This window comes from Gadus morhua, chromosome 2 (genome assembly GCF_902167405.1).
Source record: "Gadus morhua chromosome 2, gadMor3.0, whole genome shotgun sequence".
In the NCBI taxonomy this organism is placed as follows: Eukaryota; Metazoa; Chordata; class Actinopteri; order Gadiformes; family Gadidae; genus Gadus; species Gadus morhua.
The window spans coordinates 7284697-7311235 of record NC_044049.1 but is presented as its reverse complement, the minus strand read 5'-3'; the positions used below and the strand labels follow the sequence as shown (position 1 = coordinate 7311235).

At 44.1% G+C, this 26539-nt stretch overlaps 4 protein-coding genes across 6 annotated transcripts in view; 2 read left to right on the top strand and 2 right to left on the bottom strand.

Moving 5' to 3' along the window:
- Positions 1 to 202: 202 nt before the first annotated feature.
- On the bottom strand, positions 203 to 3714 carry tubb4bl (tubulin, beta 4B class IVb-like). The gene is made up of 4 exons (XM_030339123.1): positions 3423 to 3714; positions 2018 to 2126; positions 1716 to 1826; positions 203 to 1604 (listed from the first exon to the last, which is right to left on the bottom strand). Exons 1-4 carry the CDS (start codon positions 3477 to 3479, stop codon positions 547 to 549), a joined length of 1335 nt encoding a protein of 444 aa, XP_030194983.1. The 5' UTR covers positions 3480 to 3714; the 3' UTR covers positions 203 to 546.
- A 1983-nt stretch (positions 3715 to 5697) lies between these two features.
- Positions 5698 to 8624, top strand: LOC115529961 (zinc-binding protein A33). Its single transcript, XM_030339112.1, has 6 exons — positions 5698 to 6391; positions 6656 to 6751; positions 7062 to 7292; positions 7393 to 7415; positions 7506 to 7624; positions 7742 to 8624. The coding sequence occupies exons 1-6, from the start codon at positions 5981 to 5983 to the stop codon at positions 8308 to 8310; spliced, it is 1449 nt and encodes a 482-aa protein (XP_030194972.1). The 5' UTR covers positions 5698 to 5980; the 3' UTR covers positions 8311 to 8624.
- Positions 8621 to 15888, bottom strand: LOC115529973 (psychosine receptor). 2 transcript variants are annotated; one of them, XM_030339135.1, is made up of 3 exons: positions 15772 to 15833; positions 12990 to 13049; positions 8621 to 10005 (listed from the first exon to the last, which is right to left on the bottom strand). In XM_030339135.1, exon 3 carries the CDS (start codon positions 9960 to 9962, stop codon positions 8997 to 8999), a length of 966 nt encoding a protein of 321 aa, XP_030194995.1. In that variant the 5' UTR covers positions 9963 to 10005; positions 12990 to 13049; positions 15772 to 15833; the 3' UTR covers positions 8621 to 8996. The 2 variants fall into 2 exon arrangements, with proteins under 2 accessions (XP_030194995.1, XP_030194991.1); XM_030339131.1 differs by lacking the exon at positions 12990 to 13049 and having other exon boundaries at positions 15772 to 15888.
- Positions 15889 to 23889: 8001 nt separating this feature from the next.
- The window catches only part of gcgra (glucagon receptor a), a 37840-nt gene continuing 35190 nt past the window's right edge, over positions 23890 to 26539 (top strand). The window contains exon 1 of one of the 2 annotated variants that reach the window (XM_030343544.1): positions 23890 to 24260. In XM_030343544.1, coding sequence (XP_030199404.1) covers positions 24258 to 24260 — 3 coding nt within the window. In that variant the 5' untranslated portion in view covers positions 23890 to 24257. The remainder of the gene's footprint in view (positions 24261 to 26539) is intronic. The other variant, XM_030343528.1, reaches the window with a different exon arrangement.

Below are 26539 nucleotides of genomic sequence, written 5' to 3'. Positions count from 1 at the left end.
TGAATAATCAATCCTTACGTAATTCACAAAATAAGAAGCCCATTTGTTTGGGTTATGGTTCATATTCTAGGATATTTGGATTGATGATTGGGCTTATCTTTAAAATATTTATTGACCCTTGACAGATTCGGTTTTTGTTGTTAACCATACCATGCTTATTGTGCATGTTATCAGAAAACTCAAAAAGCACAGAGACAGTAAATAGTGATTTAAGTTTGTATTAGTTACTTATTGTTAACATCATTTCACAGTTTTTTTTGCATTTGACAAGGCAATGAAGGGGGGGGGGGGGGCGGGGGCGGGTATAAGGAATAAGATAATTCAGTGCAATCACAACATATAAAAAAACAAAACATTTCAACCAATTACCCCACGGCTGTCAAGTAAACACCAATCCCCGACACTATAGCGATAGTGCTCGAGGGTGATGGGTTTTGAAAGCGCGGGGGGAGGGAAATAAACCAATCCAACATAACGTAAGTGGCTTGGGGTTGGGGGTTTTGGCAGTGAGATGGGAACGTGTATCAGAAGGTCGTCATGTCATCTTTATGCCACCTCTTCTTCTCCCTCCTCCTCAAACTCCCCCTCCTCTGCGGTGGCGTCCTGGTACTGCTGGTACTCGGACACCAGGTCGTTCATGTTGCTCTCCGCCTCGGTGAACTCCATCTCGTCCATGCCCTCGCCGGTGTACCAATGGAGGAAGGCCTTGCGGCGGAACATGGCGGTGAACTGCTCGGAGATGCGCTTGAACAGCTCCTGGATGGCCGTGCTGTTGCCGATGAAGGTGGCGGACATCTTGAGGCCGCGGGGCGGGATGTCGCACACGGCCGTCTTCACGTTGTTGGGGATCCATTCCACGAAGTAGCTGCTGTTCTTGTTCTGCACGTTGAGCATCTGCTCGTCCACCTCCTTCATGGACATGCGCCCGCGGAACACGGCCGCCACCGTGAGGTAGCGCCCGTGACGGGGGTCGCACGCCGCCATCATGTTCTTGGCGTCAAACATCTGCTGCGTGAGCTCGGGCACGGACAGGGCGCGGTACTGCTGGCTCCCCCTGCTGGTGAGCGGGGCGAAGCCCGGCATGAAGAAGTGGAGGCGGGGGAAGGGCACCATGTTGACGGCCAGCTTGCGGAGGTCGGCGTTGAGCTGGCCGGGGAAGCGGAGGCAGGTGGTGACGCCGCTCATGGTGGCCGACACCAGGTGGTTGAGGTCGCCGTAGGTGGGCGTGGTCAGCTTGAGCGTGCGGAAGCAGATGTCGTAGAGGGCCTCGTTGTCGATGCAGTAGGTCTCGTCCGTGTTCTCGACCAGCTGGTGGACGGAGAGGGTGGCGTTGTAGGGCTCCACCACTGTGTCCGACACCTTTGGCGAGGGCACCACGCTGAAGGTGTTCATGATGCGGTCGGGGTACTCTTCGCGGATCTTGCTGATGAGCAGGGTGCCCATGCCGGAGCCAGTGCCCCCCCCCAGTGAGTGGGTGAGCTGGAAGCCCTGCAGGCAGTCGCAGCTCTCCGCCTCCTTCCTCACCACGTCCATGACCGAGTCCACCAGCTCGGCTCCCTCGGTGTAGTGACCCTTCGCCCAGTTGTTTCCTGCTCCGCTTTGGCCTTGGGTTCAAACGGATGAAATTTGAGTCAGTTCAGGGAGTCGACCAAGAAGGGGAGAGCCATAAAAACACACTTAGCAAAAACGTATTCATAGAACATTCAAAGACCTACCAAAGACAAAGTTGTCGGGCCTGAAGATCTGTCCGAATGGGCCTGACCTGACCGAGTCCATGGTTCCGGGCTCCAGATCCACCAGGATAGCACGGGGAACATACTTCCCACCTGCAAGATTGAAAAATTGTAAGCCAATGCACCACACCTTGTTTTTTACCGGCCTGGGTTTCAAGTTACAACGGCTTTGCGTTGTACAATCCATATTGTATTGACGTGAAGATCCCGCACGTCAATAATGCACAGGACACTTTGTGTGAGGAAGTGCTCTGTGTGAGCTACGGGCGTGTTCAGGCCTATACCTGATGCCTCGTTGTAGTAGACGCTGATCCGGTCCAGCTGCAGATCACTGTCCCCATGGTAGGCACCGGTGGGGTCTATGCCATGCTCATCGCTGATCACCTCCCAGAACTGCAGGCACGAAGGGAAACCGTGAAAAATACAGGATGGAAAAGAATGTAAAAAAATGTTGCATTACAACTAATTGTATAATTAACATACATCACACGAGAGGGAGTGCCGCTATACTGAACCAGCACGGCTGTTACTCGGTTATAGCTACGACACAGCAGGTCGATAGAGGGCTTTATATGGGGCAACCGTTTATGATTCGTTTTTTTATTCAAATAATTTATTCGGCTTCCTCTACACAAATAATATTCAAATTAGGCTGGGTCTGGACTTTGCAAAGCAACCCATTTCGGCTGTAACGATTTGTTGAGTTACCAATTAGTCGTTCGACATAAATGTCGAACGACATTTTGCAGAATAAATTAGGCCTATTCATCGAAAAATAATCGTGGGATAATTCGACTTTCGAAATAATTGGAAATTACAACCCTACAACACAAACATTTTACTGTGCACCTGTCATAGATGGTTGGATGTGAATCCGGAAATCTGACGTTTATTCTACCATTTTTTCAAATTATAAAAAATAAAAAACTGGATGACAATGGGTTTGATAACCTCTTGCATCATAATGCACCCCGTTGGGAACAGCTAACCAGACCATTAGTAATGACATAACCGTGAACGATTTTTTAATTGCGCAGATCGAGGCTACCCGAAGAAGAAAGGATTATCCGCGCATCGTTCAGCCTGGATTTGGGTTAATAATCACGATCGAATTATATTTCCCTTACAAATCTATTTCCACGGAAAACATTTTGAAGGCAATGAACATCCGCGTATTCCACCTGACTTCATGAATGGATAAGGACGGTGGCGGATGAGCAAAACCGAACGTAGCCTAGCCTAAAGCAGGCCTACCTAATCATAAGATCAATAGTGAAGGCATAGCAGAAGCAGTCATCTATACAATCCAGTAAAAGGGAGAGGCGACCAGACATGCTCACTGATTAAGTCTAGGCCTATGGCCTGCAAGGCCTGATACGACGTAAGCCGCCCAGGGGATGGATGGCTACCGATCACTATTGTTTCCACCCGCTACTCGTCACATCTGTGCTAAACTGACTATGCTATTGATGCAAAGGCAAAAATCTGTTTGATGAAGAAAAACACCAAGCGAGCAATCATGTCAATGCATTGATATAATGTAGACCATAGACGTATAATGCAAGCGATTCCTTTGCAGCACAGTCCGTTACCTCGCTGCGTTTCTAGAAAAATCCGTCAAGATTAAATCTTGCTACGCAGCATGCCCGAACAAAGTCATCCGTATTTGCATTTACACCATACATATACCTTAGCTCCGATCTGGTTTCCGCACTGGCCGGCCTGCAAGTGCACTATTTCGCGCATTTTGTATGAAGGGTTGGGTATTCTTTTCGTCAGAAATCTGAGAGAACGCTCCTGTTGTTCCTTCGGCTGGGTAGCAGCTGACTGGTTTGGACCGCCTCTGTAGGCGTCTACTGGGCTGAATACTTGTGGCGCAAGATGACGTCATCGCCATGGTAACCAAAGAGCGGAGGAGAGAGGGAGTAACCTAAACTCGTGGAGATGGCGGATAGGATGCTGCTATACAAGACTTCCTATGTGACACAGCGATATCTCCGTCTTTATGTGTCCCTCGGTGTCTCTCTATCTCTATCTCTCTCCCTCTCCCTCTCTCTCTCTTTAGCTCTCTCTTCCCCCATAAAATTCATCCCAAATATTCTGTACACTTCCTGGATGTTTCTGTGTCATGATAGTTCAATCGACCCATATGTGTGCGAGAAAGAAATAATTGGGTAGTGTGTGTGTGTGTGTGTGTGTGTGTGTGTGTGTGTGTGTGTGTGTGTGTGTGTGTGTGTGTGTGTGTGTGTGTGTGTGTGTTTGTGTGTGTGTGTGTGTGTGTGTGTGTGTGTGTGTGTGTGTGTGTGTGTGTGTGTGTGTGTGTGCGTGCATGTGTGTGTATTTGTGTGTTTGCATGTGCATGTCCGTGCATGTTTTGGAGGAAGGACAGGATGAGGGGATTTGGGGGAGAAGTACATTCATAATGAGAATTACCTTTGTATAAGATAGCGTCTTAATAGTACTGTTATAGGCTACTGTAAACATTATTATCAGTATGACCGTCCATTGTGTGGGAGCCCTGATTCATGTAAGTAGCTATATTAGCTTTTGTCAGCAAAAGGGATTATGTAACAGATTAAATCCCGGTTCCCAAATGGAGCCTTGATTTATGCTATTTTAGACCAGATAAAAACATTGTTAGTGCTTTAAAAATGTAATGTGTAGGATTGAGCCCATCCTAGTGAGGCAGGAGGCTTTCAGAGTTAAAAAAAACCCTCTAAGACATTGTTCTCTCCGCTATGACGAGCTAGCATAGCTCTGATGTCTGGGTGGTGTGAGTGGGTGGGGTTTCGGGATGGTCTATGGTACGATTCCTGTAAACAAAGAGAGAGGTACGGGCTGGTTGGCATTTTACAGTTGTGGAATAAATCTGTTTTTAGGATTTTATTTTATTTTTGTAGAATGAATCAGTTCTAGGATTTAATTGTAATAATATTATTGAAATCACTATGAATCAGTATTGACTATAGATATGTACAGTTTATGTTATTTAAACCAGTTAAACCAGTAAATCTCATAAATAGTTTTTCTTAGACGCTAATGCATATAGCACTCTTACAACAGAACAGACATGGGCTATTCTGCAGATATACTGTAATGGAAAAATTATATTTTCACATTCTGTTTCGATAACTTCCATTTGTTGATGATGCCTTTTCGCTGACCAAGGACGTCATTAGAATTTAGATGCTGGGGGGGCTTAGCCCATAGCAGTTTCCGAAGTGCGTGCCAACATTTTTTGATCACATCTTTGAAGAGGTTCTTTAATTCATCATTTATTAGAACAGCAGAGCATCTATCAGGGCCTGTTTTCTGGCTCACTCTCTTTTCTTTACTTGCCTTAAGACCTCCTGCTTCCCTCTCCTGAGTCTTCAGGATGTAAAAAATATAAATATGCTAACAAATGTAAGACTTGGTATAATTTAATACATATTGGGGTGAGTTCAAGGAAAATGGGTTAGAAAATGTATCCATCAATGCGCTCTCGGGAACAATTTTAATCCAAATTAAAGACCACTTCTAATTGTATTAGTATTTATTTCAACTCATATTCTGGCTTATTATGTTAAGTGTATTTACGTTATGTTACGATTTCCTTGACAAAAAAAACAAAAATGCCTAACGACGTCCCTGTCGCTGACAACCTTGGGGTGGTTAGGTTCCAACTGAGAAGTCACCACTATGAGAGCCCACATTATCGGTGTCAATGATCAAATCAAATAATGTTTACTTAAAGGACAGAGTTACCTGTATTCTCATCAAGGAGAACAATGCATAAGGGGATCTCTGCTCCCTCGTGCTCGGTATACCCCAGGCACAAAGGTTAACGTTAGATAACGCTTGACGTGGGCCCGGGAATGCCCACCACAATACCATCACACAACAGTGAATGCATTCCACATTCATGGCCGGGATGATTCACACCAAACCTTCAGCAACCTTTCAACCCGTTTTCAGCTATCCAAACATTGGCCAATCAGGCTTTTACTTCCTGTTTCCCAGCGCTGTTGCAGAGAGAAGTGGTATTCAACTGCTCAGTAGCGTTGGAGCTTCTGCTGTAAACACTAGGAAACTTGAGCGAGGGGGTTTTTTGTTATCTAAAAAAAATAAAATGGTGGTATTCAGGAAATGGAAGGTTTTCAACCGTTTTCGCCCTCTGGACACACAGAAAGCTTCTATTTTTGGACATGTGACCCTTTGGAGTTCGTAATTGTCTTTTCTGGTCGGTTCGCCCACCGAGGAGGATCATGTCTTTGCCGGTGGATGACCTAGAGTGTCCTGTATGCTGTGACATCTTCATAGACCCCGTTCTGCTGTCCTGCAGTCACAGCTTCTGCAGGGAGTGTGTGAAGCGCTGCTGGGAGACCTCTGGGTCACGAGAGTGCCCCATGTGCAGGAAGAGAGCCTCGAAAGCGTCCCCAACCACCAACCTGGCCCTGAGAAACCTCTGTGAGACCGTGCAGGTGGCCCGGCGAGAGAGCTCGAGCTCGGAGAAGGAGAAGGAGAAGGAGAAGGAGCTGAACTGTGACCTCCATGGGGAGAAGCTAAAACTCTTCTGCCTGGTGGATAAACAGCCCATTTGCCTGGTTTGCCACATGTCCAAAACGCACAAGAACCACGATTGCTCCACGTTGGAGGAGGCAGTCATCGACTGCAGGGTGAGACCGGCGAGACCGAGCATGTTTGTGCCTTGTTTTGATCGTGTATTATTCGTTGTGTAAAGCCAATAGCTGTAACCTGCCCTGGTTTGAAGAATGTCGTTCTTCTGGTTTAACACGCCGGAGACATGTGCTCATCTGGTGTTGTGCAGCAGAGATTTATGTTCAGACATTCCACTGATAAATCTCTCCAGACCGTTTGGGGATTGTTATTTTCGTAACACCATCACATGTTTGTAATCGCTTAATCTCTCTGGCGGGCAGGGGGAACTCAGCACCACCCTGACGAGTCTACAGGAAAAAATGGACAGCCTCAAAATAATCCACAGCAACTCAAACGACACCATTGATTACATTAAGGTAACCTTTCAACAATACCTTGCACTTTCACACAAAGATTGAGATCCAAACATATCCGGTCCCTTCACAAGTGCATTTGTTCACATCCACCCTGGGTCGTTCAGCAGACACTTTTATTCCAAAGCAGACAAAAAGGGAGACTGAGAAAAATCGAAGCAAATAATCAAAATTGGAGTAACTGCAACAGATTCCAAGTGCTGCACAACCTAGTTTAAAACAACAACAACAACAACAACAACGACGACGACAATAACATGACTTAGCGCAGAGTAATGCACTAGGTGTCAGTTGATGCATGTATCTATTCAAGAACCAGGCTATAGGCACACGGCAGGAGATCAAGGCCCAGTTTGAGCGGCTCCACCATGTCCTTCACCGGGAGGAATCTGAAAGGCTGGCTGCTCTGAAGAGGGAGGAAGACCAGAAGATATCGGGGATGAGGGATAAAGTCAGCGAGATCTCCGAAGAAATGCTCTCCCTCGAGGAGAGTTTCAACTTCCTGGAGTCTGAGCTGAATGCAGAGGACATGGCCCTCTTGCAGGTCTGAATTATTTTTACGACACTGACTACATGTGTGTATTAGGCCTGCATTTCTTACTTGTCTTCCCAAGCTGACAAGATGTGTTTGTTTATTTTTCCAGAACTTTAAAGGCACTCGGGAAAGGTAGGCCTATATCTATGACATTTTCCTAATTTCTTACTGAGAAAAGAATATATTGGAATTTATGTGTTTTTTTTTAATTGATTTTTGCAGATGCAGCAGTCTACCACTCGGTCCAGTTACCATGTCTGGAACCCTGATTGACGTGTCCAAACATCTAGGCAATCTCAAGTACTCGATCTGGGAGAACATGAACCACCATATTGAGTACAGTGAGTCCTCATAATTATTGATCACCACCATTGTTTAATGTGTGGCTCATAACAGCAATGAAATCTATTTTCTGCCCATGGCTCTTTAATTTAGTCATGTTTTTCTTTGTCTGTCAGCTCCAGTGACCCTGGACCCAAATACAGCACACCCCTACCTCATCCTGTCCGATGACCTCACTTCCCTTTATTATTCTGGCTTGTCTTACGGTTGCCCTGACAACCCGGAGCGTTTCCAAATGAGTGCTGAAGTCGTTGGCACGAACGCCCTCGGCTCAGGAAGTCACCACTGGATCGTCGAAACAGGAAGCAACCGGGATTGGCTCCTGGGTGTGACCTCAGTGTCTGCTCCGAGGAATGTCGTAATCTCTGCGAGGCCGGAGAACGGCTTCTGGACCTTGTGTTATCGAGGCGGGGAGTTCAGGGCCATGACCTCGCCGCCGACGACCCTGTCGCTGGCCACAGAGGCGCCCATAAGCCGAATCAAAGTACAGCTGGACTATAACAAAGGGACGCTGTGTTTCTTTGACGGTTCCGGTTACGACAGGCTGCTCTACACGTTCGAGAGCACGTTCACCGAGATGGTGCTTCCGTATTTTTACACCCACAGCCAGCATCCACTGAGAATCTTACCAGAGAGTGTGATGGTAACGGCTTTGCGTAAAGAAGGATCTGCGCAAGTTGTATGACAGCAAAGTTGTAATTCTGTCAACTTGACAGAAATTTGCTTTTTGTGGGGACTATGGTTTGTGCCATCATGGTATAACAAGTGAAGTAGGGACGTCAGTGTTGTTGAACCATGATATTTGCACTTTAACAAGGACATGTAGGCTATGTAGGGATCTTTTTTTAACACAATTGTTTGTTATGTGTTTGCAATTGATCAAATTACCTCTGCTCCTCATGTACATTTAGGGAAACAATTCATGGAAATAGTTAAATTGTAAGGAGATCACTGCTGTCACTTTGATTTTTTTTTACACAATGAAGGATTGCAAATCGAGTCTGTGTAATTTTATTATTGAACACACGATGGCGCTGCAGTCATACAGAACTGTACAGCCAACAGTGGTTCAAAAAGGTTATGAAACATGATTGTTTTCTATTATTGCTCAATAGACAGTTCTTTGAAAATATTTACAATACAATATACATTCAAATGAATTAAATATAGACCACATATACTTTACAATCAAAGAGCTGTATACAAAGACACAAACACAAATGATAATAATGGCCAAACAAAATCAAACACATTCACTCTGCATATTCCATCCTGAACTAGCTATCTAGTGTTGTTGGGGCAAAGATGAGTGTAGCTCATCTTTTAGGCAAACCACCTACACACCCTCTTCACATTCAGGCAGGCGAGGCTTCAGACGCCTGTACTGACTGTTGCTGGGGACTTCCCTTCCTCCTGCTTCGCCGGTACGGGGAAACACCACTTCACACAGCACTCGGGCAGGAAGGACGACCTCTCCAGCCGGGACAGGAAGATGAGTGGCTGGGTGCTGCTGCTGATGTTGAGGAATGCGAACCCCACGGGCTGCACGTAGCAGCGGAACACGTCGGGCGCGTAGGCGTCCTCGAAGGGGAACAGGGCCACGGGCGGCAGGTAGTTGCACACGGTGAGCACCAGGATGGCCAGCACCATCTTGAAGGCCTTCTTCTTCATGGGGTGCATCGCGTCCTTGCCCGCGCCGCGGGACCTCTTCAGCGCCAGCAGGATGGCGGCGTTGCACACGATCATCCACACGAACACAGCCAGGATCTCCCCCGTGAACACCTTCTCAAAGTCGGGCAGGCCGCCCACCGTCTTGGCCGAGGCGTAGGCCAAGGTGAGGCCCAGCACCAGCATGGAGAGGCTGATGCGGTAGCGGGGGGCCCGGAGGGTGCCGAAGGCGATGGGGAACAGCACGGCCACGAAGCGGTCCAAGCAGATGCAGGACAGGAACAGGGGCCCGCTGGTGTCCTTGACGCCGTAGGAGAACTTGACGGACAGCCACACCTTGTAGCTCTCCCAGTGGTACAGGTTGAGGATGTTGATGGGCACCATGGCGCCGTAGTAGATGTCCAGGAAGGCCAGGCAGCCCAGGAACAGGTCGGAGGTGGAGGGCTCCTTGCGGTTGCGCAGGAGGACGGTGATCACCAGTATGTTGGCGGGGATGCCCATGACCACGTTGACGCACTGCACGATCAGGTCGAACAGGATGCCCTCGGCCATGAGCTCGCAGCCTTCGAACGGGCTGAAGGGGGCGTGCGTGGCGTTGAGCGCCCCCGTGTGGTTGAGGGGGTAGGTGGGGGTAGTGGAGTTGGTCGTGTTGTACACATAGTCCGCCATGGTGCCTCTACAGGAGCAGGAGCCAAGTCAAACTCCACTGTCTCTAATGGTGGGAGAGGATAAGGAACATTTTTTTTAACATCCTCTGGATTTGATGCAATCCATTTACAGATGCACTCACTGGTTCACACACGTGCCGAGAAACCCACTTGCCCTCACACAGATGTAGTAACGCAGAGGAATTAATTCACTCAGGCTTGCTCACTCGGCCATTCAGTTTCAAAACCTTATGCTATGCACTAACTGCATTACTTGAAAGAGATGTATGCACTATGCACCATGGATGATATGCAAAGCCAAAGCCCAATGTGTGACGATTAATAGTCAATAAAAAAAATCAACCTTGCCAATTGGGCATGAGTTGGCCTGTTTTCCATATGTGTGGGTGTAGACATGTCTTCAACATATGCAAAACAATGCTGTGACAAATATTGTGACAGTACCTCAAGGCCCACATTATCAACAGGTCTGAGCTGGGGTCTCAGGCAAATTGGGATGAAGTCAACATCACACGATTAGACAATTAACGGACAGAAAAACACAATCTAACAAACACGGTCTAGGCATCACCGCAGGCTATTATTCTGTTATTGCGCGTGTGACTCCCTTCCCTGGGTGCTCTGACATGGCACCCAGGGACATCAAAATCCCTTAAGGCACCCACATGAAAACGCTCTGCATGCTTGTATGGCTGCATATAAGGAGGTCCCACAAAAGAGAACGGTTTCACTCACGCACATAATCAAATGGTCAATGCACTGCACTGTTGATGCGTGGAGATCTGATCTATATTTGGTTGTTTTGTATTCTTTTTGGATAAGCCTGAAGGAATTGGAAAACTTTAAAGATAAGAGTATAGCTTGACTGATAATACAACATGCAGCGGGGTCATGCGTGGGATACAAACACTCCTCTGAAGTAGCTAGAAATTCACTTTTTCTAAAGCAGCCCCTTCAGTCGGATCAACATCTCTCTTCTCTCCGTCTGTGAATTCTAACCTTTTTCGGCCCAAGGATTTCCTCCGGCGGTTTGGTGTGAATCCAATTGTGTGCATCTTTCTGATGTTGTGTATCATATCGTTTTGTGTGCTCTAAGACAGAGTCTTTGCTAATCCAATCCGACTGCCATGATATTGGCTGATTTGAAAAATAATTTCCTCCCATACCTCCAAACTGCTCTGCTCTAATTGCCCACCCCCAGGACACATTCAGGTTTCCCCTAAAGGAGTCAAGAGTGTGCCAAGGCATCCACAGAAACATAATGGATGATGCTAATGCCAGCAGATGACTTAATGATGATTTGATCAATCATATTGTTCCCTAGCTGCTGAGAGAGCATGCAAAACAAATGGGAAAGATATTAATGTGTACCTTTATTATTTCTGGCTGTTTAGTTTTGTTTGACAGTTTGAAACTAATGTTTGTGTTTTTGTATTTCTTTGTGTTGAAATAAAATGCTGAAATTGAACTGGTCTAGACCTTATTGATTATTTTCCATCTATAAAAACATTGAGCGCACTGTTTTGTCATTAAAAAGATACAAATATACATATATCAATACCAACACATACTTTGCATCTAACCCTTATATACAAACATACTTTTTTGTGTCACATTTGCTTTTAATAAGGCAAATAATGCATTCAATATGAAAACATCAATATGTACATAGATTTTTGATTCCTATATATTTGTATTCATTGTGACATAAATTATGTCATAATATTTGAACTATTGAAGACCTTGTTAGACTCATAAACTTCTCTATACCAGGTAAACTAGTACTAGATCCAGATTCAGTATTGGGATTCAATTAAATCAATCAAATAAACAATGCAGCACCTTTCCTACATGTGCAAAGGCAAATATTGTAGACATACAGTAATTGTGAACACCCTCATTTGAGAAGCTTGAAAAATTGAAAATGTAATGACTCGACCCAACTACACCCTACTCTTTACTGAATTAGATCGTCCTGCACAATGCACTGTCCTGCTCAATGTTTACATTGTTGTTTTGTTAATTACATAGCTGAACCCATATAATAATTCTAACATTCTATATTTCACCCACCCCCGAATTTCAACATTTCAACAGACATCACAAATCCCATTAAAACACATCCAACCCCATTTTGAGCTTAGATACATGAGCCATACCAGAGTGGAATACATTACCAGGTACGGCGTCGACCAGAGAGGGTCCCAGAATGTGCGCCTATAGAAATGCTTGCACAGTGGGTGGATTTATAAGATTTAGGATGAACTAGGGACCTGGTGGGGGCCACATGGGGAAGATCAATTCCTTGTCGCTCACTTCTTATGAGACATCATCATCGCCGTCATCGTCATCATCGTCATCATCGTCATCACCATCGCTCATTCATTCATTTCTCCAGGCCTCCTCCGGCCCCCTGGCGTGCAATGTATTTCCATGTTTTTGTATGTTGTCTTGAGAGATAAGAAATGTGTTCCAGCCATTTGCATGGATAAACGCTTGTTCCCTCAGTTCTTCTGTGTGGATCTATTGATGAAAACAAGTTGTTTTGGAGTTCCAGCTATGGTGTGATGGCGTCAAACCGAGACAACAGTGGTTGTGTTATTCGGAACAGGGCCTTTTAATATTCTGCCCTGTGCTGCTGGTCTGGGCTGAATAAAGTATTATCTTATCATAAATGAGATTGATCGTGACAAAGAATGTGTATTTCTGCAATTTCGTGTCCATGTTATTGATAAAGCACCCTGTGACTCTGAGCTCCAGGCCTGACTGGGGGTGGGGTGTGGGGTGGGGGGGGGGGGGTGTTCAGGATCCTCAGAGAGCTCATCAACAGGACTAGCTGGGGCTGTACACAAGCTTACCAAGAGAAGTGTGTAGAACCCCCCCCCCCCCCCCCAGCACCACTCATCTGCCACCCGCCCGAGACTGGGAACACAGGTGCACAGGATCATGCATCACCTATAGCCTGAGGCCCGATGTTCACGCTCACACACTCTCCACTCACTTTCTAATGACTTGCTGTTGTATTTACCGTCTTGTTGGTTCACACTGTTCCAGTAATCTCTTCAGGCCCACGATGATCCAAAGAAGCCTGATTACGTTTTAGGACCAGCATTTGGGCAGGAACACAGGGATCAATTTTAATGAACAATGTGGTGGAAAAGAGATAATCATGAACTCAGCCCAAATCACGTCCACTTGGCCGACTTTGTTCAATTACTTATCCTTTACGGAGGCCTGTGTGGAATCAAAAGCTCTCATTTAGGTCATTCATTAATCAAGGGGGAGCACAGGCCAAAAGTGTTTGTGTGTGTGTGCAAGTGTCTGTGTGTCTGTGTGTGTACGTATGTGTGCATTCGTACACATCGACAGACTGGCGTCACCAACCACATTTGGTTGGTGACGCCTTTTCCAAATACATATATTTGAATTTGTTCATTGAAGCATTGAGTTCACTGGCCATTGTAATGCTACAGAACTTCAGGTGAAGTAATTTGCTCGACTTCATGAAAACAACACTATTCCACGCGGTTTTAAATTACTGAACCTTATCATCGTCTGGGCCCTGTCACGAACGCCATCACACCAGCCTCCACCTCTATTGCTCTCTCCCTGTTCTCAGCGTCGCCTGAGTTTGCTTTCATATGCTGATTAAATTCATGACTTTAAGCCAATATAACTATGTTGTGCAGACATTGCCACCCATCTATTTCTCAATACAATTATAGATAACTGCCGTCTGGCAAGTCTCGATTGCCAGTCCAAAACTTTGTGCGTGTGTGTGTGTGTGTGTGTGTGTACGTGTACGTGTGCGTGTGCGTGCGTGCGTGCGTGCGTGCGTGCGTGCGTGCGTGCGTGCGTGCATGCGTGCGTGCGTGTGTGTGTGTGGGTGGGTGTGTATATTTGTGTGTGTCTCTGTGTGTGTGTGTGTGTGTGTGTGTGTGTGTCTGTGTGTGTGTTGGTGGCTTAAGGTTTTGTGATTATGACATGTTTTATTATAAACAGGGCAGAGTGATGTTAAAAAAACTATTAAATCAAGTGGTTGTCCTATATGTTTTGGTCAATTGTGGCAATTTATTAGCCATTTATTGGAAAGTCTTAAGGACAGACCACATTAAAAAGAAGTCAAAGGTTTGTCAAATCAAATAAATCCAATTATTATATTTGCCAAAAAAATAAATCTCAAAATACCAAAGACGTTGTGGAATACTGCCACACTTATTTACGACCACATTTTACAATTACGAGTGAATTTCCTCCTGTGAAATCACATTGATCGTCATTAGCCTGTTTGACATAATTGTTTATGTTTGAATAGACTAGGAAATCGACTAGGAAACCCTCCATATATCTACTTTGTTTATTTATTTAATTCTTTCCTCCTTTTTCTTCTTTTCTTTCAGCTGGACGAAGCTGACCACCCAGCAAATAAAGCATTATGTCTACATAAGCGTAGGCAGAATCATTTGCAGGAAGTCATATCCTGGAGCGATTTATTCTTTTGCTGGTATATTAGCGCAAGACTTATTCATGGTGATCTGCCTCGGGGCTAGTACAGCAGGAAGTAGAGTGAAAAACATGCTAATATGCTTCCCTCTACAGGTAATACAGTGCTTTTGCCAACTTTGGATGTGACCCACTGTATTCATTTTAATCTTTCCTTTGTTTATTTAAACAGAAGATGGATAGCAAGATGGCAGGATTAGCAGTTCAACATCTCAAGAGATAACATCACACTTTAGTGCTTTCTGTCTCCATTTACTAGGCCCACAAGGAATTGTAAGCGAGGGTATCCTTCAGGCTTGGCAAAGCGCAACTTATCACACTCGAAATTATTAACAAAAGATAACATCATTGAATAAAGAAAAAATAGTGTTTGTTTTTCCATTGTACGTGAAGGAAGCAGTTTTAAAAACTGAAACAATGACATTCCATGTCATCACAATGATTCACAACATCATAAATGCTTGCCGATGACATTCTATGGCCTCCCAATGATTGATCATAAAAAAACACACGTTCTTATTGTATGTGTTCTGGTTACCAGGCCTTTGACAGCATTTGACAAACCTTTTTGAGGAAAGTGAAGACCTAGAAAACAAGCTACGTGTGACATGATGATGGAAAGGGCTTTTCCAGGGTTCGAGTTATGATTCCATCTCTGTGGGGGTCTCTAAAAAATATATATATATATATTGATGCTCAAGGAAATATGTAAGGGATAATATATAGAATGCCAGTCATTATCAGGAAAATAAGCCCTGACAGAAGCCCTGAAGGGGCTTATTTTCGATAATGACCGATGACGTTCTATACAGTATCCCGCTTGTTACACGGCTACTTGCCAAAAGGAAATAAATACTTCACTTGGTGTGTCTTTTTACAATTACCCTTCGTAGTGTTGATCAGTGCTGTTCCACAGCATTGAGAAGGGCCATGTAATAAAGGCTATTATTACACGGCTCTTCTCAATTGCTGTAAAATGCTCCGTTCACTTGCATGGGCCTTCCCGACTTCCGGCGGTCAATTATTTTTTGATAATTGACTGTTGCTAAGCATATAATGACCGCTGTCAAGGAAAGTGGATTTTTTTCCTCTGATTCACGTCTTTCATATCCAGTGATGGACTGGGATAAAAAAACAGTGCGTGTGCAACTCGCAGATACAACTATTCACGCACAGAAAAAACCCACACTTTTGATAGCCCCAAAATCAACTGCACCAAAACATGGACATAAACATGCACAACCCCAATGTATAAAAAATCATTAGATCATCAGAGCCAGCCGCTCCATAATAAATACATGTCTTACCGTCTTATGCAGTTACAAAGGAGCTTGCTCTTCTCCACAACCCTGTCATCCAAATCCAAGTTCGGACCTCTTTCTCTGGCACAATCACTGATGGCGACATAACTGATGTCGACATCACTGATCGAGTCATCATTAATCAACTTCCATATGTTGCCATTACTGATGGCGCCATGACTGATTGCGAAAGAGTATTATTTCCAAATTCCAAATTCCACAGTAGGCCCTATATAGCTTCCAACTTCCAACTTCCAGCAACCCCAAACACGCCAAAGACGCGGTTTAGCCTATTCGAGTCATTGCTTCCTTTAAACTTTTGCAAACAAACAATCAAATAAAGAAAATACAGATAGATTTGTTTTATTTCAAATCATGCACATTTTTTAACATCTGAATAAGAAATTTGGTTACAAAACAATGTATGTGATATAGAGACCCATATCTCTGGTATAAATTCTGATATTTTCTCTCTGATTGGCCGGCCGGCTCAAAGAGCCCACGAGAGCCCGCGACCCCTCCGGCACTCGCCAGAATGCCAGACCGCCCTGTCCGTCACTGTTTCACTCGGCAAGTAGTCTAATCAAATATCAACCCCAGCGTATTCGGTTGCTAAAATACGTCAACGTCTTTGGCAAACTAATTCTCTGCTTATCAACACTACGAATGGCAACAAATAAATTTGTAAAAAGACACACAATGTGAAGTTATTTTTTCGTTTTGGCAAGTAGCCATGTAATAAGCGGGATAATGCTTCAGGTCGAAGCAAGACACCTCTGCTTCGCGTCGGTGTCCGGTTCACCCTGTCTGGGATTATTTTCCCGATAATGACCGGCGTTCTATACATTATCCCTTACTTAACGTCAATATTACTATGTGTAAGGGAAAAAAGCTTTACTTGTAATTAAAATACTATGCTGCTGTATTTTCAGAGACCCCACAGATATTTGAGTTTGCTGCTTTCATGGGAGCCAGACCTCTCTCTATGGGAGCTCAGCTCCCACTGGCTCGCACCAACTCGAACCCTGGGCTTTTCCTAGCAAGCTTTACTCCACCAACCTGTTAAGTCTTTCCCATTAAGTAACTACCCACACATAAGTGTCATATAGAATAATACTCTTGAACGAAGAGCCTCAGACATACAGTCCCAGGTACATGGTGCCCAGCCAATCACAGCCAACCACAGCCAGTTCCAATGATGTTTAACCTTGTAGCGTCCTGTTGCTTAGCGTCCTTCCTGAGTGTGATGTAGAGTACAATGGGATGAACCACAGGTTAATTGGATGCAAATACCAGCTTTCTGTCCAACAATTATGCCAATTCAAAATTGGAGCAAATAAAATGATTACAATCATTAGTGTGGTGGGTGCAAACCAACAAATAAACAAAGCAGAGATTAATTTAGCATTAACGGTCTCATGGTGAGGCTTTCCCAAATGACATAATCACACTTAATTCCTATTATGGTACTTATAGGCAGGATTAACAGCCAAAATGTTGTGTTTTTCAGGGGCTGATCAAACCTAACCCTTACATATAGAAGTATAAAAGTATGTATGCCACATGAATTATTTGATATCATCTGGTGTTCCCCTCAGTAGTAACAAGCAAGTGTTTAATCCTTAACAAATCAACTCAATACAAATACACTGAAAACCCAGCAGCTTTCTCATTTATACGCATTTGGGAAATGTTATAATGCATTTTCAGGACTTTGTTTATGTAGGGTAGCCCCAGTGTTTCCTATTTATTATCATTTTATGTGATTACATTTCTGGGGTCAACTTGAGATGTTTGATTTGAACTTGTGAGAAATAAATATAAAGTAATCGTTTTTCACGGATCTAGCCTCTTGTCCTCTTTAGAGTGCAACAGATTGAGGCATTTAGATGTTAAATGTGGACCACCTTAGAGTGATTTGAATACCGGCACCCTATTTCCTCAAATTTAGTATTCTAGAAGCAGTCTGTACGGCTCTGCCACATTTTGATTAATTGAGCTTCTCCCCAATTGAGCAAAACATGCTCACTCAAAGTTAGGCCCTATTGACAGCTCATTAGGTCTTCAATTGTTGATTCCTTACATATAAAGAAAAAGGAGTTTCCGGTTAGCACTGTCTATCTACTGCACAAAAGTGTTAAATACTCTGTTAGTAGCCTACTCGCCCATTACGCTGTTGCCCGCCTGCCTAGACTCCTTAAAGGGAGTGCAGTCATTATACACAGGAAGTTGATAAAATCCCATCTACTTCAGTAAGGAGATAAAGCTAGAATATTATATAAACATAAAGTAAAAATTATTTGTGTATCATCTTCCATATATGAGCATGTGGTCATTTCTAATAGGTTGAAAAAATGTATAGTCTGATCAGTAAGTGATTCTGTAAATTTAAGCCTGAGTGGCTTTTGTAAATAAACCAGTCTATCCAGTCTCCCAAACCACTATAACTCATTACAGCCAAATGGCTTCCACCTCCTACCAGTAGCCAATCAAAGCAGAAAACCTGCCCATTTGCCTGAGTGCCTCCACCACTGTTACGTGTGTGGTTGTGTTCCTGTGTCTCCCCGTTCGTTCTCTGGTCTCACGCCATTGGCTGTTCCTCCACCATCGTCCAACCCCCTGTCCAATCTGGGAGCTGTCTGTTGGCCAATCAGTGTCATCAGGCCTTGATAACTTGCACTTGCTGTTTGTCTCCATTGTAACACGCCATCTGCCTGTGTGTTGGCTGTGTCATGCCGTAGCCTTTGTTTTTGAGATGCCATAGGGGTTGAGGTGAATCGGTAAGATACCCTTGGGTGTACACTACCATCACGTAGTTTTCCTCTGTTATCTCATCAGGTTAGAAGCAGGGGCACACTCTGTATGTATTAGCTAGGTTGTATGTGTGCACTAGTTAGTGTTCACTTTATCTTGTTTTCTTTGACTTGGCTCCGCTTATAGTTCCCTATTCCCCTTGGCGGAACACTCGCCAAATAAATACACTTATGTACTTAGTTTGCTGTTGTGCCATGCTTTATTGTTCTCCCAGTCAGTCTAACAGCAACATGTAGTATGGTTCTCCTACTCCCCCCCCCCCCCCCCCCCCCTATACGTAGCAAGCAAACATCCTGGAGCCGTAACACAAAAACCCGGGCTATGCACCTCCTACTCGCACGATTATAACAGAACTATTTCAGATAATTGGTCAAATTCATTTTCCCTGAGGCAAACTGAGAACCCTAACTAGCCCTAGGTGATGTCTAAGCCACACTAACTGTACCTCACATCTCAACTAAATAATTAAAAGGGAAAGGTCTCATTAAATTCAAGTAAAACACATAATGCCAGCTCTAATTATACAGTGATTCATCATGCATGAAGAAGTACATTCCTTTCCTATTAGCTTTGCCAGCTCTTCACAAGAGATCAAATCCTACCCTCCATTGTACTCGCAGCCGTCGCAGCTGAAGAGCAGAGAAGTGCTCCCAACATGGATTAATGCCCTTTTAACCAACTCAAAGCAGAGCCTTTATAACTGAAACACCAGATGTATTTTCCCACTGGGCGACCTGTGGGCCGGCTCTCCGGTCAGGTGTTGACACGAGCTGCCGTGCACGCTTCTGGGCTCCCATTGTATCCAAAGTGGTCTTCCAGGATAAACACCTGCCACCACTCCGCTAAATGATTATACACACAGTGGAGCGGGCTTATGGGAGCATTCCTTTCGGAGAGAGAGCAGCACACACCCGCACCTTCTTTCCAACCCCCCCCCCCCCCCACCCCTAACGCCTACCCGCCTCACAGTTCGATTACATCTCCAGAATCCCTATCGTGCACGACCTATAATGAGCTCTTTCATTCGCATGCACTCCGACTGCACAAATTTTTTTTATACTATTTATTGTTTTAATCAACTGCATGATCCCAGTCCGATAAAGGCTGCCCAGCCAGTCCAGCCTAACACACGCCGACATGCCTTCCTTTCTTTTCGTTTTTACTTTACACCTGTCAGGAAACAGGAGGGGAAGGCAGTCTGATAAGAAGTGACTTAGAGGTCACTGTGAGTGGTGGTGGTGGTGGGGCGGGGGGGGTGGGAGTCTGTCCTGACCAGCACCTGACAGGGCCCAGTGGAAGACGGGCAGCTCTGCTTGCCCCTCAGCCGGGATAACAACCCTCTCCCTGCCTCCTTGTCTTTAACTATTATGTTGTGCAAACAAATCAGACTGAAAGGCTAGTTGCATGGCACCAATGAGATGGCATATATGCAAAAGTAAATGCAATGCAAAGTGACGCATGAAGTGGGAGCAGAATGCTTCTCTTCATGTCATAATGTGACCCCAATATACTGCGCAGATGTACATTGTTAATGCTCATATTCATATCACAGTTGGTCTTTACTTACAGCACGTTGTTATTGCAAGATAATGAGCAATCTGTAGCAAGCGAGAACCATCCAAGACATTATGGCATTATGTAACTGCTCATTTTACCCCGGTGCGGGGGAAATATTTTTTTTCACATGTTTGCTCCTTCTGTGTCCCTTGTCTCTTTTCCGCAGGGTCTGTTCTTTGTTTCTAACCCCGTAGGCCTGAAATGCAAGGAATCCACTTTATTGAATGCAGTGTAAGAGTGTTGACATTTAAGTCGGGGATTTACCAGGATTTATTTTTTGCACTTAAACACTAAACATGTGGAATTAAAATAGGCATTGAACCTTTAGTCTTATTTAACAGAGGAGAAGGGAAGAGAAAGTTGGATAGGGAATGAAAATGTATGCATGTGTGCTTGGGGATGTGAGTGAGAGAGAGAGGAAAAGAGAAGGAAAATTAAATGAAATTAATGGAATGAAACAGGGAGATTGAAATAATAGATGCGTGACAAGAGAACACCCTTTTTGCATGGACCCTCTATGATGAATAACCTTCTGCTGCTGCTTGCATTGTCCAGAAAATGAATAAAAATAAATACACTCATCCCTTTTTTTACTTTTGCTTGTATCTCATCAGAGTTAACCATGAATCACCTTCGAAAAGTAGGTGATTGTTATGGGGAAAGATATGCTGATTGAATTCCGACAAAAGTCGAAGTGCAGGGTTGTGGACGAACATGTTGAGCGTGTCCTCCTCTTTTGCCCATCGATCCGCATGTAAATTTGATTCGTCAAGAAGCAGAACATAAAATCAACTATCCGGTTTGCATATAACCACCGATCAGGGCTGCAGACCATCATTTTGTACGACAGTTCTCGTGGACTTCCCCTAATGGCAACTATAAAGACAAATAAATGTGCAGACCGATTACAAAATATAACCAGCAAATACCAGGAAGGCTTTTTGGGTACCAAAGGAGAAGATTTGTCACTGTGAGTTATACAAATACCTGCTTGTCACGTACCAGCAGCTTGGCCCGTCATAGTTTGGCGATGCAGCTATTGACTCACTCCCTCAGCTTTGTAAAGTTTGATTCATGTGGTCAGTAAACAGCTGTCCTTCAGCTCGGTACAGAAGCTGTAGGTCAGCACACTGCCGGTTATTTTGACAACACCAGCTCGACTGGGATGACGACATTGTGTCCTCTCGCCTCGAACCCTGGTGGAGGATGTAAATCAACTGTGGAGATGCACTTACATGACCTATGTAACATCTGCAACATGCTATTGTTTTGGTGAACCCGCATTGAGGGCACGAGAAGTTACATCATGTGTCTCATTAGGGAATTCACAATGCAGCTGTTTGTCTGGGCACCGGCCTTCTGGCTCCCTCTGTTGGATGTTGGTGCCACACGCACACATGTTTACGCATACACACATACACAAACATGCGTAAGACACAGGAATACCCAGATGCAGAGAGATATGCAAATATAGATGCATTGCACACACAAGAGAGACACAAACACACACACACACACACACACACACACACACACACACACACACACACACACACACACACACACACACACACACACAAACACACACACACACACACACACACACACACACACACACACACACACACACACACACACACACACACACACACACACACACTCAAACAAAGACGCATGCCTATACACACACACGTTCAAAGTTTAAAAGCAACGTTTTACAATCTCTTTTTCCTTGGCCCCGACCGAACACTGCTGCATATTTGAAAGGACTTATTGTGTTTTCTGCTTATAGCCGCAGGGGATGGCTTTTCAACTGGAACATATACTCTACAGATCAGCTGGGTTGGAAAATAGTTTATTTCTTGGCAGGTGTCAAGCTCAGATAAACATTTCACATCACAAATTGTAATAACCTCCCCCCCCCCCCCCCCATGTCAATCTGGAAGATGAGGAAGATGGATCTGTGGAGAAAACAACAGATTCATCAGCATACTTTAATCAAAATGCCAACCGGTTTTATTGTGTCTACGAAACTTTGTACTTTGAGATATGAATAGTGGGTCTCACATGTGCTGTTAATCAATTTGGTAGACAGCTTTCCTGTGACACGAAACAACAACAACAACAACAACAACAACAACAACAACAACAACAACAACAACAACAACAACAACAACAACAACAGCAACAGAAGCAGCAGCAGTAGGGCTTTGAAATGAAACTCCTTGCTTAGTGAACCTTGATAAGATTTACAGCAGTGGTTTTGCTCAAACCAGTCTTTCCATTTAGCTGTCTACACAATCATCCACTTGTAGAATATATCTTTCCCGGACATTTTCATTATTTTCCTGTATGTAAGATGGTTGTTATTGATGGTTTGGAACAGGGGTAATTTGATCCCAATGGAAGGGATTGACAGATTTACTAAATCAAGCATTAAGCTGTGTGGGTTTGGGGTTGATGGCTAAATATGACAGCTGAAGGATTGACCGAGAGGTAGATAAATTCCATCCTGTTATTTTCGGTCTTTCCAGGTTGATATTTAAACTTTTTTTTTTCCCCAAACAGAATCTAATCTAGATGAATCAGGGTTAATATAATGTTGCAGTGATGAGACTGCACTTTTACCAATATTGCATTTAATGATTGCAAGGATGTTAAATCTCCGTGGTGCTGTAAGGATATATTGACAAGATGAATGTTAACGTTGCTTCTACCATTTGGAATTTTGCATTGAAGTCATTAAATTGTAGAACTAGGCTGAGAACATGTAGGCCTACTTCATAATGCTGTAGGCCTATTGCCTATTCCTTTTATTTAACAGTTATTCGTTTTCCCTATGTCCCCACTCGCTGTGATTTATCCAAAAAGCCTATTGGTAAATTACTTCCCTTAAATCTCAAGAAAATACAACGATTTTAGTGAGATTTGGTGTCCATACGATTCAATTTAATGGTGAAATAATCTAATTCAATCGAACTGTTGACACACTTGCCATAGCATTGCGTTTTCAGACAGGGAATAGAGGGCAGCGATGCTGGTCCACTAGGGTAGGTCGAAGTGGTGAGAGTCCACTCCTCAGAATTAAATGATCATCGCCAGAGGCACTCAATGCATTTCAAACAGCGTTTTAATCCAATTCTGCCTGCATTACAACTCTGCGCAGACCGTCGGCTTAGGATCTTGACCAACTTGTTATCATTAGGGTTTCCTTTAAAGAACGTGAATCTCTTATTTTCCAAAAGGCAAAGTAGAAGGATTTATACAAAGGGAATACCGCCTGAACAACCTTTTGTCATTCCAGTTTAATTCAGCGGCAACCAGCACAACTAAAAGCGGTGCTATTTCTGAGGAGCACTGTAGGCAGACCTCTTCCCATTGGCTGAAGCGTCCCACAGGTGGGAGAGAACAGACGAAACTGCTGTCCCTCTGCGTTATTTCTACGGCTTAACGTTGGCCGATCACCGTTGCGAAGCAAATATGGGATCCAATAAACAATGGAGCAGTTTATCTTTTGGCGATGTCTGGAAAACCCTTGGTGGCCCATCAACTTCACAGCGGAATGTTACAATTAAATGCATTGTGGACACAGGAAATAACACCGCATTAGGCTTCCTACTTTGAAGAAAAAACAACCCCAAAACATAATTAAGACAACTTACACCCCTCATTCTGAAAGCTGTGTCTCATCACTGACATGACGAGTCTTTGGATTAATTAACGCGCATCACTTGTCCATGATCGGATGTCGCCTTTAGGTGGGGGCTACTCCCGTCTCTAGCGTGGGTTTCTACTCCCGAACGGTGGGCTACTGTTACGTCACACGGGACGGGACCACGCGCATATCAAATAAGCAAGCAGTAGCCTAGAGTGTGTGTGTGTGTGTGTGTGGTTGCTACTGTGTCTCTCCTTCATTCAGACGCGTGCTGGTCTCTCCGGAGAACGCCTTGCTGAAGTTGACACAGTGGATGTCTCTTCCAATTACAGGACAGTTCAGCCAGGAGGATATTGTTTGAAAGTTGGATTACAGCTTGCAGCGGAAAGGAGTCGCCTATACTGCCCGTCAGCTGCAGCCCAGAAGATGTAGTGAAGTGGAGGAAAGCAACATAAAAAAGAGACTCATGGTAAGCAATTACAAACATAACATAACATTACTTTATACAGGGATTTTTCTTTCCCTCGGTTACCTAGGATTTTTTGAAACTAGCCAATATATATATTTTTTTTTAACAAATACCACCAACCCACCCTTAGGAATACTTGACCGTCTGGTTATGACATTGTCTGTCAGGAATTTGCATTTGGTTGGAGATACACGGGAACGCAAACTCGTGTAAATATAGGAACCTATGGCCTATATGGATCTGTGTCTCATGTCAAATTAAAAGTAAGGTACTTTGTTGCGCATTTTTTGTTGGGTTGAGGCTTTACTATAGCCTACTATTGGGTTATAGACATTTCGTATTGGTCGGAGGGGTGTTGTTTGGGGCTCCAGTGTTAAAGGTTATACAGCTGCTCTGTGATAGCCTATCACACAGTTTGTAACTCAAATGCATTTTCCATAAGAGAACTCTGTATGATTTGTATGCCTTCTAGTCGATCTGCCTCAGGCTCGTGCGTAAAGAATAATTTCCCACACCACATTGTTCAGTCAATATGTTATATATGCTGTGTATGGTTAAAAACAGAGTTGTATACTTTTAGAAAGTTACACCGAGCTGGTTCAAATAACAGGCTATGGAGCGAATTTTATTTGAATATAAGGTATGACTATGATAAAATAAAAGCATTTAAAATAACAGAATCTGTTTAAAACTAACTGTAGTACCGCAATTATTTAAAGTTTGATACACCAGTAACACCAATGGTTACTAAGTCAGGTGCGTTCAGCGATAATCCACTACACGTTGTCTCGTTTAACGGGAACAAACGGACACACTGAACATAACAGGCGTCATTATCAGATGTTAACGTTACTTGATACCGAATGAACAGATATGAACGTGGAAGCATTTGTTATATTTGAGGCTTGAATATAGATTTTTTTGGCCCTAATTAGACGCACTGATTTGTTCGAAGGCTAAATTGGAGGCAGCACGCGCACCCTCTCAGCCCGCGTGCATGGAGTGTATTCCATTACACGAGTGTCGCAGCTAATGATGCAGATGCCCATTGTTAGGTTAACTCAGTGTGCACAGATAACTAAGCAAATATATTCATTGTTACCGCAACACATCTGTTTCTGTAACCCAAGAGATTCCTGTTTCTCTCCGTGGAAGCATAGCTCTATGTGTATACAGGTGTAGTTAATGAATGAGTGCGTATAGGGGCTGTGCTGTTTTCTGAGTTAATTTGCAAAGCCCACACACACTTACTGGAGCCTTTATGGGCGATTTAATGCAAATAAAAGCCACATCAGTGCATCAAAGCATTGATATAATATGCCCCGTAATTATGTCATGCATTTGGTAGAATTTATTTTCCCCACTCAGAAGGCATCAATATCTTGTTGTGTCTAGGAATAAATAATGAAGGATAGCACACATTCAGAGGTTATGGTTGTTAACCCGACCAGACCACATTGTGCTTTTAAAAGGTCCCTGCCTGGCGAAAAAAAATCTATCACTACTAGATATATTTGCAGTCCCTGAAGGACCAGTTGAAAGCAGTGTCTTGTATTTCCAGAGTGTTTCAAGTTTGAGATACCTTTTCAATATAAAGGTGGATTGTGGTCCTTGTTCTCTTTAAGTGATTTCTATTTTGCTATGATGGGGAAGATTCAGTTGAAATACGGGCCAATGGGGGGAGGGTATGTGTGACTGAATAGGCACTTGGCCAGCTCCACGCTTTCATTCAGTCCTTCAAAACATAGTATTTCTAATGATTTGTTTAAGGTTTGCTCCTATTTTTGTCAGGGCTGGCTTGCTTTGCCCTTTTAAACCTGTCATTGCCATGTCACCGTTAGAAGACGTCTCTTTCATTTCAGCCTCTTCCTGTGTGCGACAGACATGCGTCTGCATCAACTAAAGGCACCGTGTACAAATGTCACCTTCCCATGAGAAGCAGTCGGAGTACAGCTGTAGATCTCAGTTAGCTCTGTCCTCACCACACCGGGCCCTGGCTGATGTCGGCAAACCCTGAGCCCCCGTGACAGGAAGCTGTGGTATAGCAGGACAGTAATGTCTGCACATGATTCATGCATTGTTCCAATGCTACACATCTAAGTCCTATTGTGGCGTAATGCACAGTCATAGATTGGACCACATCGCCTCTCATATGCCAGATTCAGGGGGCCTAGGTGAAGGTGGTGGGCGTTTTGTTCCATTTAAGGGGCTCAACTTTGGTTGATCTCAGCTGAGTATTTCTGACTTTTTAAGTGGTCTTTGTACGTCCTGTGATCGGC

Bases quoted from the DNA above. Each gene is read 5' to 3' on its own strand.
- LOC115529961 (XM_030339112.1), top strand. From the start codon at position 5,981: ATGTCTTTGCCGGTGGATGACCTAGAGTGTCCTGTATGCTGTGACATC. The intron at 6,752-7,061 runs GTAACCTTTCAA...TATCTATTCAAG, and splicing joins ACACCATTGATTACATTAAG to AACCAGGCTATAGGCACACG. The intron at 7,625-7,741 runs GTGAGTCCTCAT...TTTGTCTGTCAG, and splicing joins GAACCACCATATTGAGTACA to CTCCAGTGACCCTGGACCCA.
- tubb4bl (XM_030339123.1), bottom strand. From the start codon at position 3,479: ATGCGCGAAATAGTGCACTTGCAGGCCGGCCAGTGCGGAAACCAGATC. The intron at 2,127-3,422 runs GTATATGTATGG...TCGTGCCTGCAG, and splicing joins GAAACCAGATCGGAGCTAAG to TTCTGGGAGGTGATCAGCGA. The intron at 1,605-1,715 runs GTAGGTCTTTGA...TTTGAACCCAAG, and splicing joins GCCCGACAACTTTGTCTTTG to GCCAAAGCGGAGCAGGAAAC.
- LOC115529973 (XM_030339131.1), bottom strand. From the start codon at position 9,962: ATGGCGGACTATGTGTACAACACGACCAACTCCACTACCCCCACCTAC.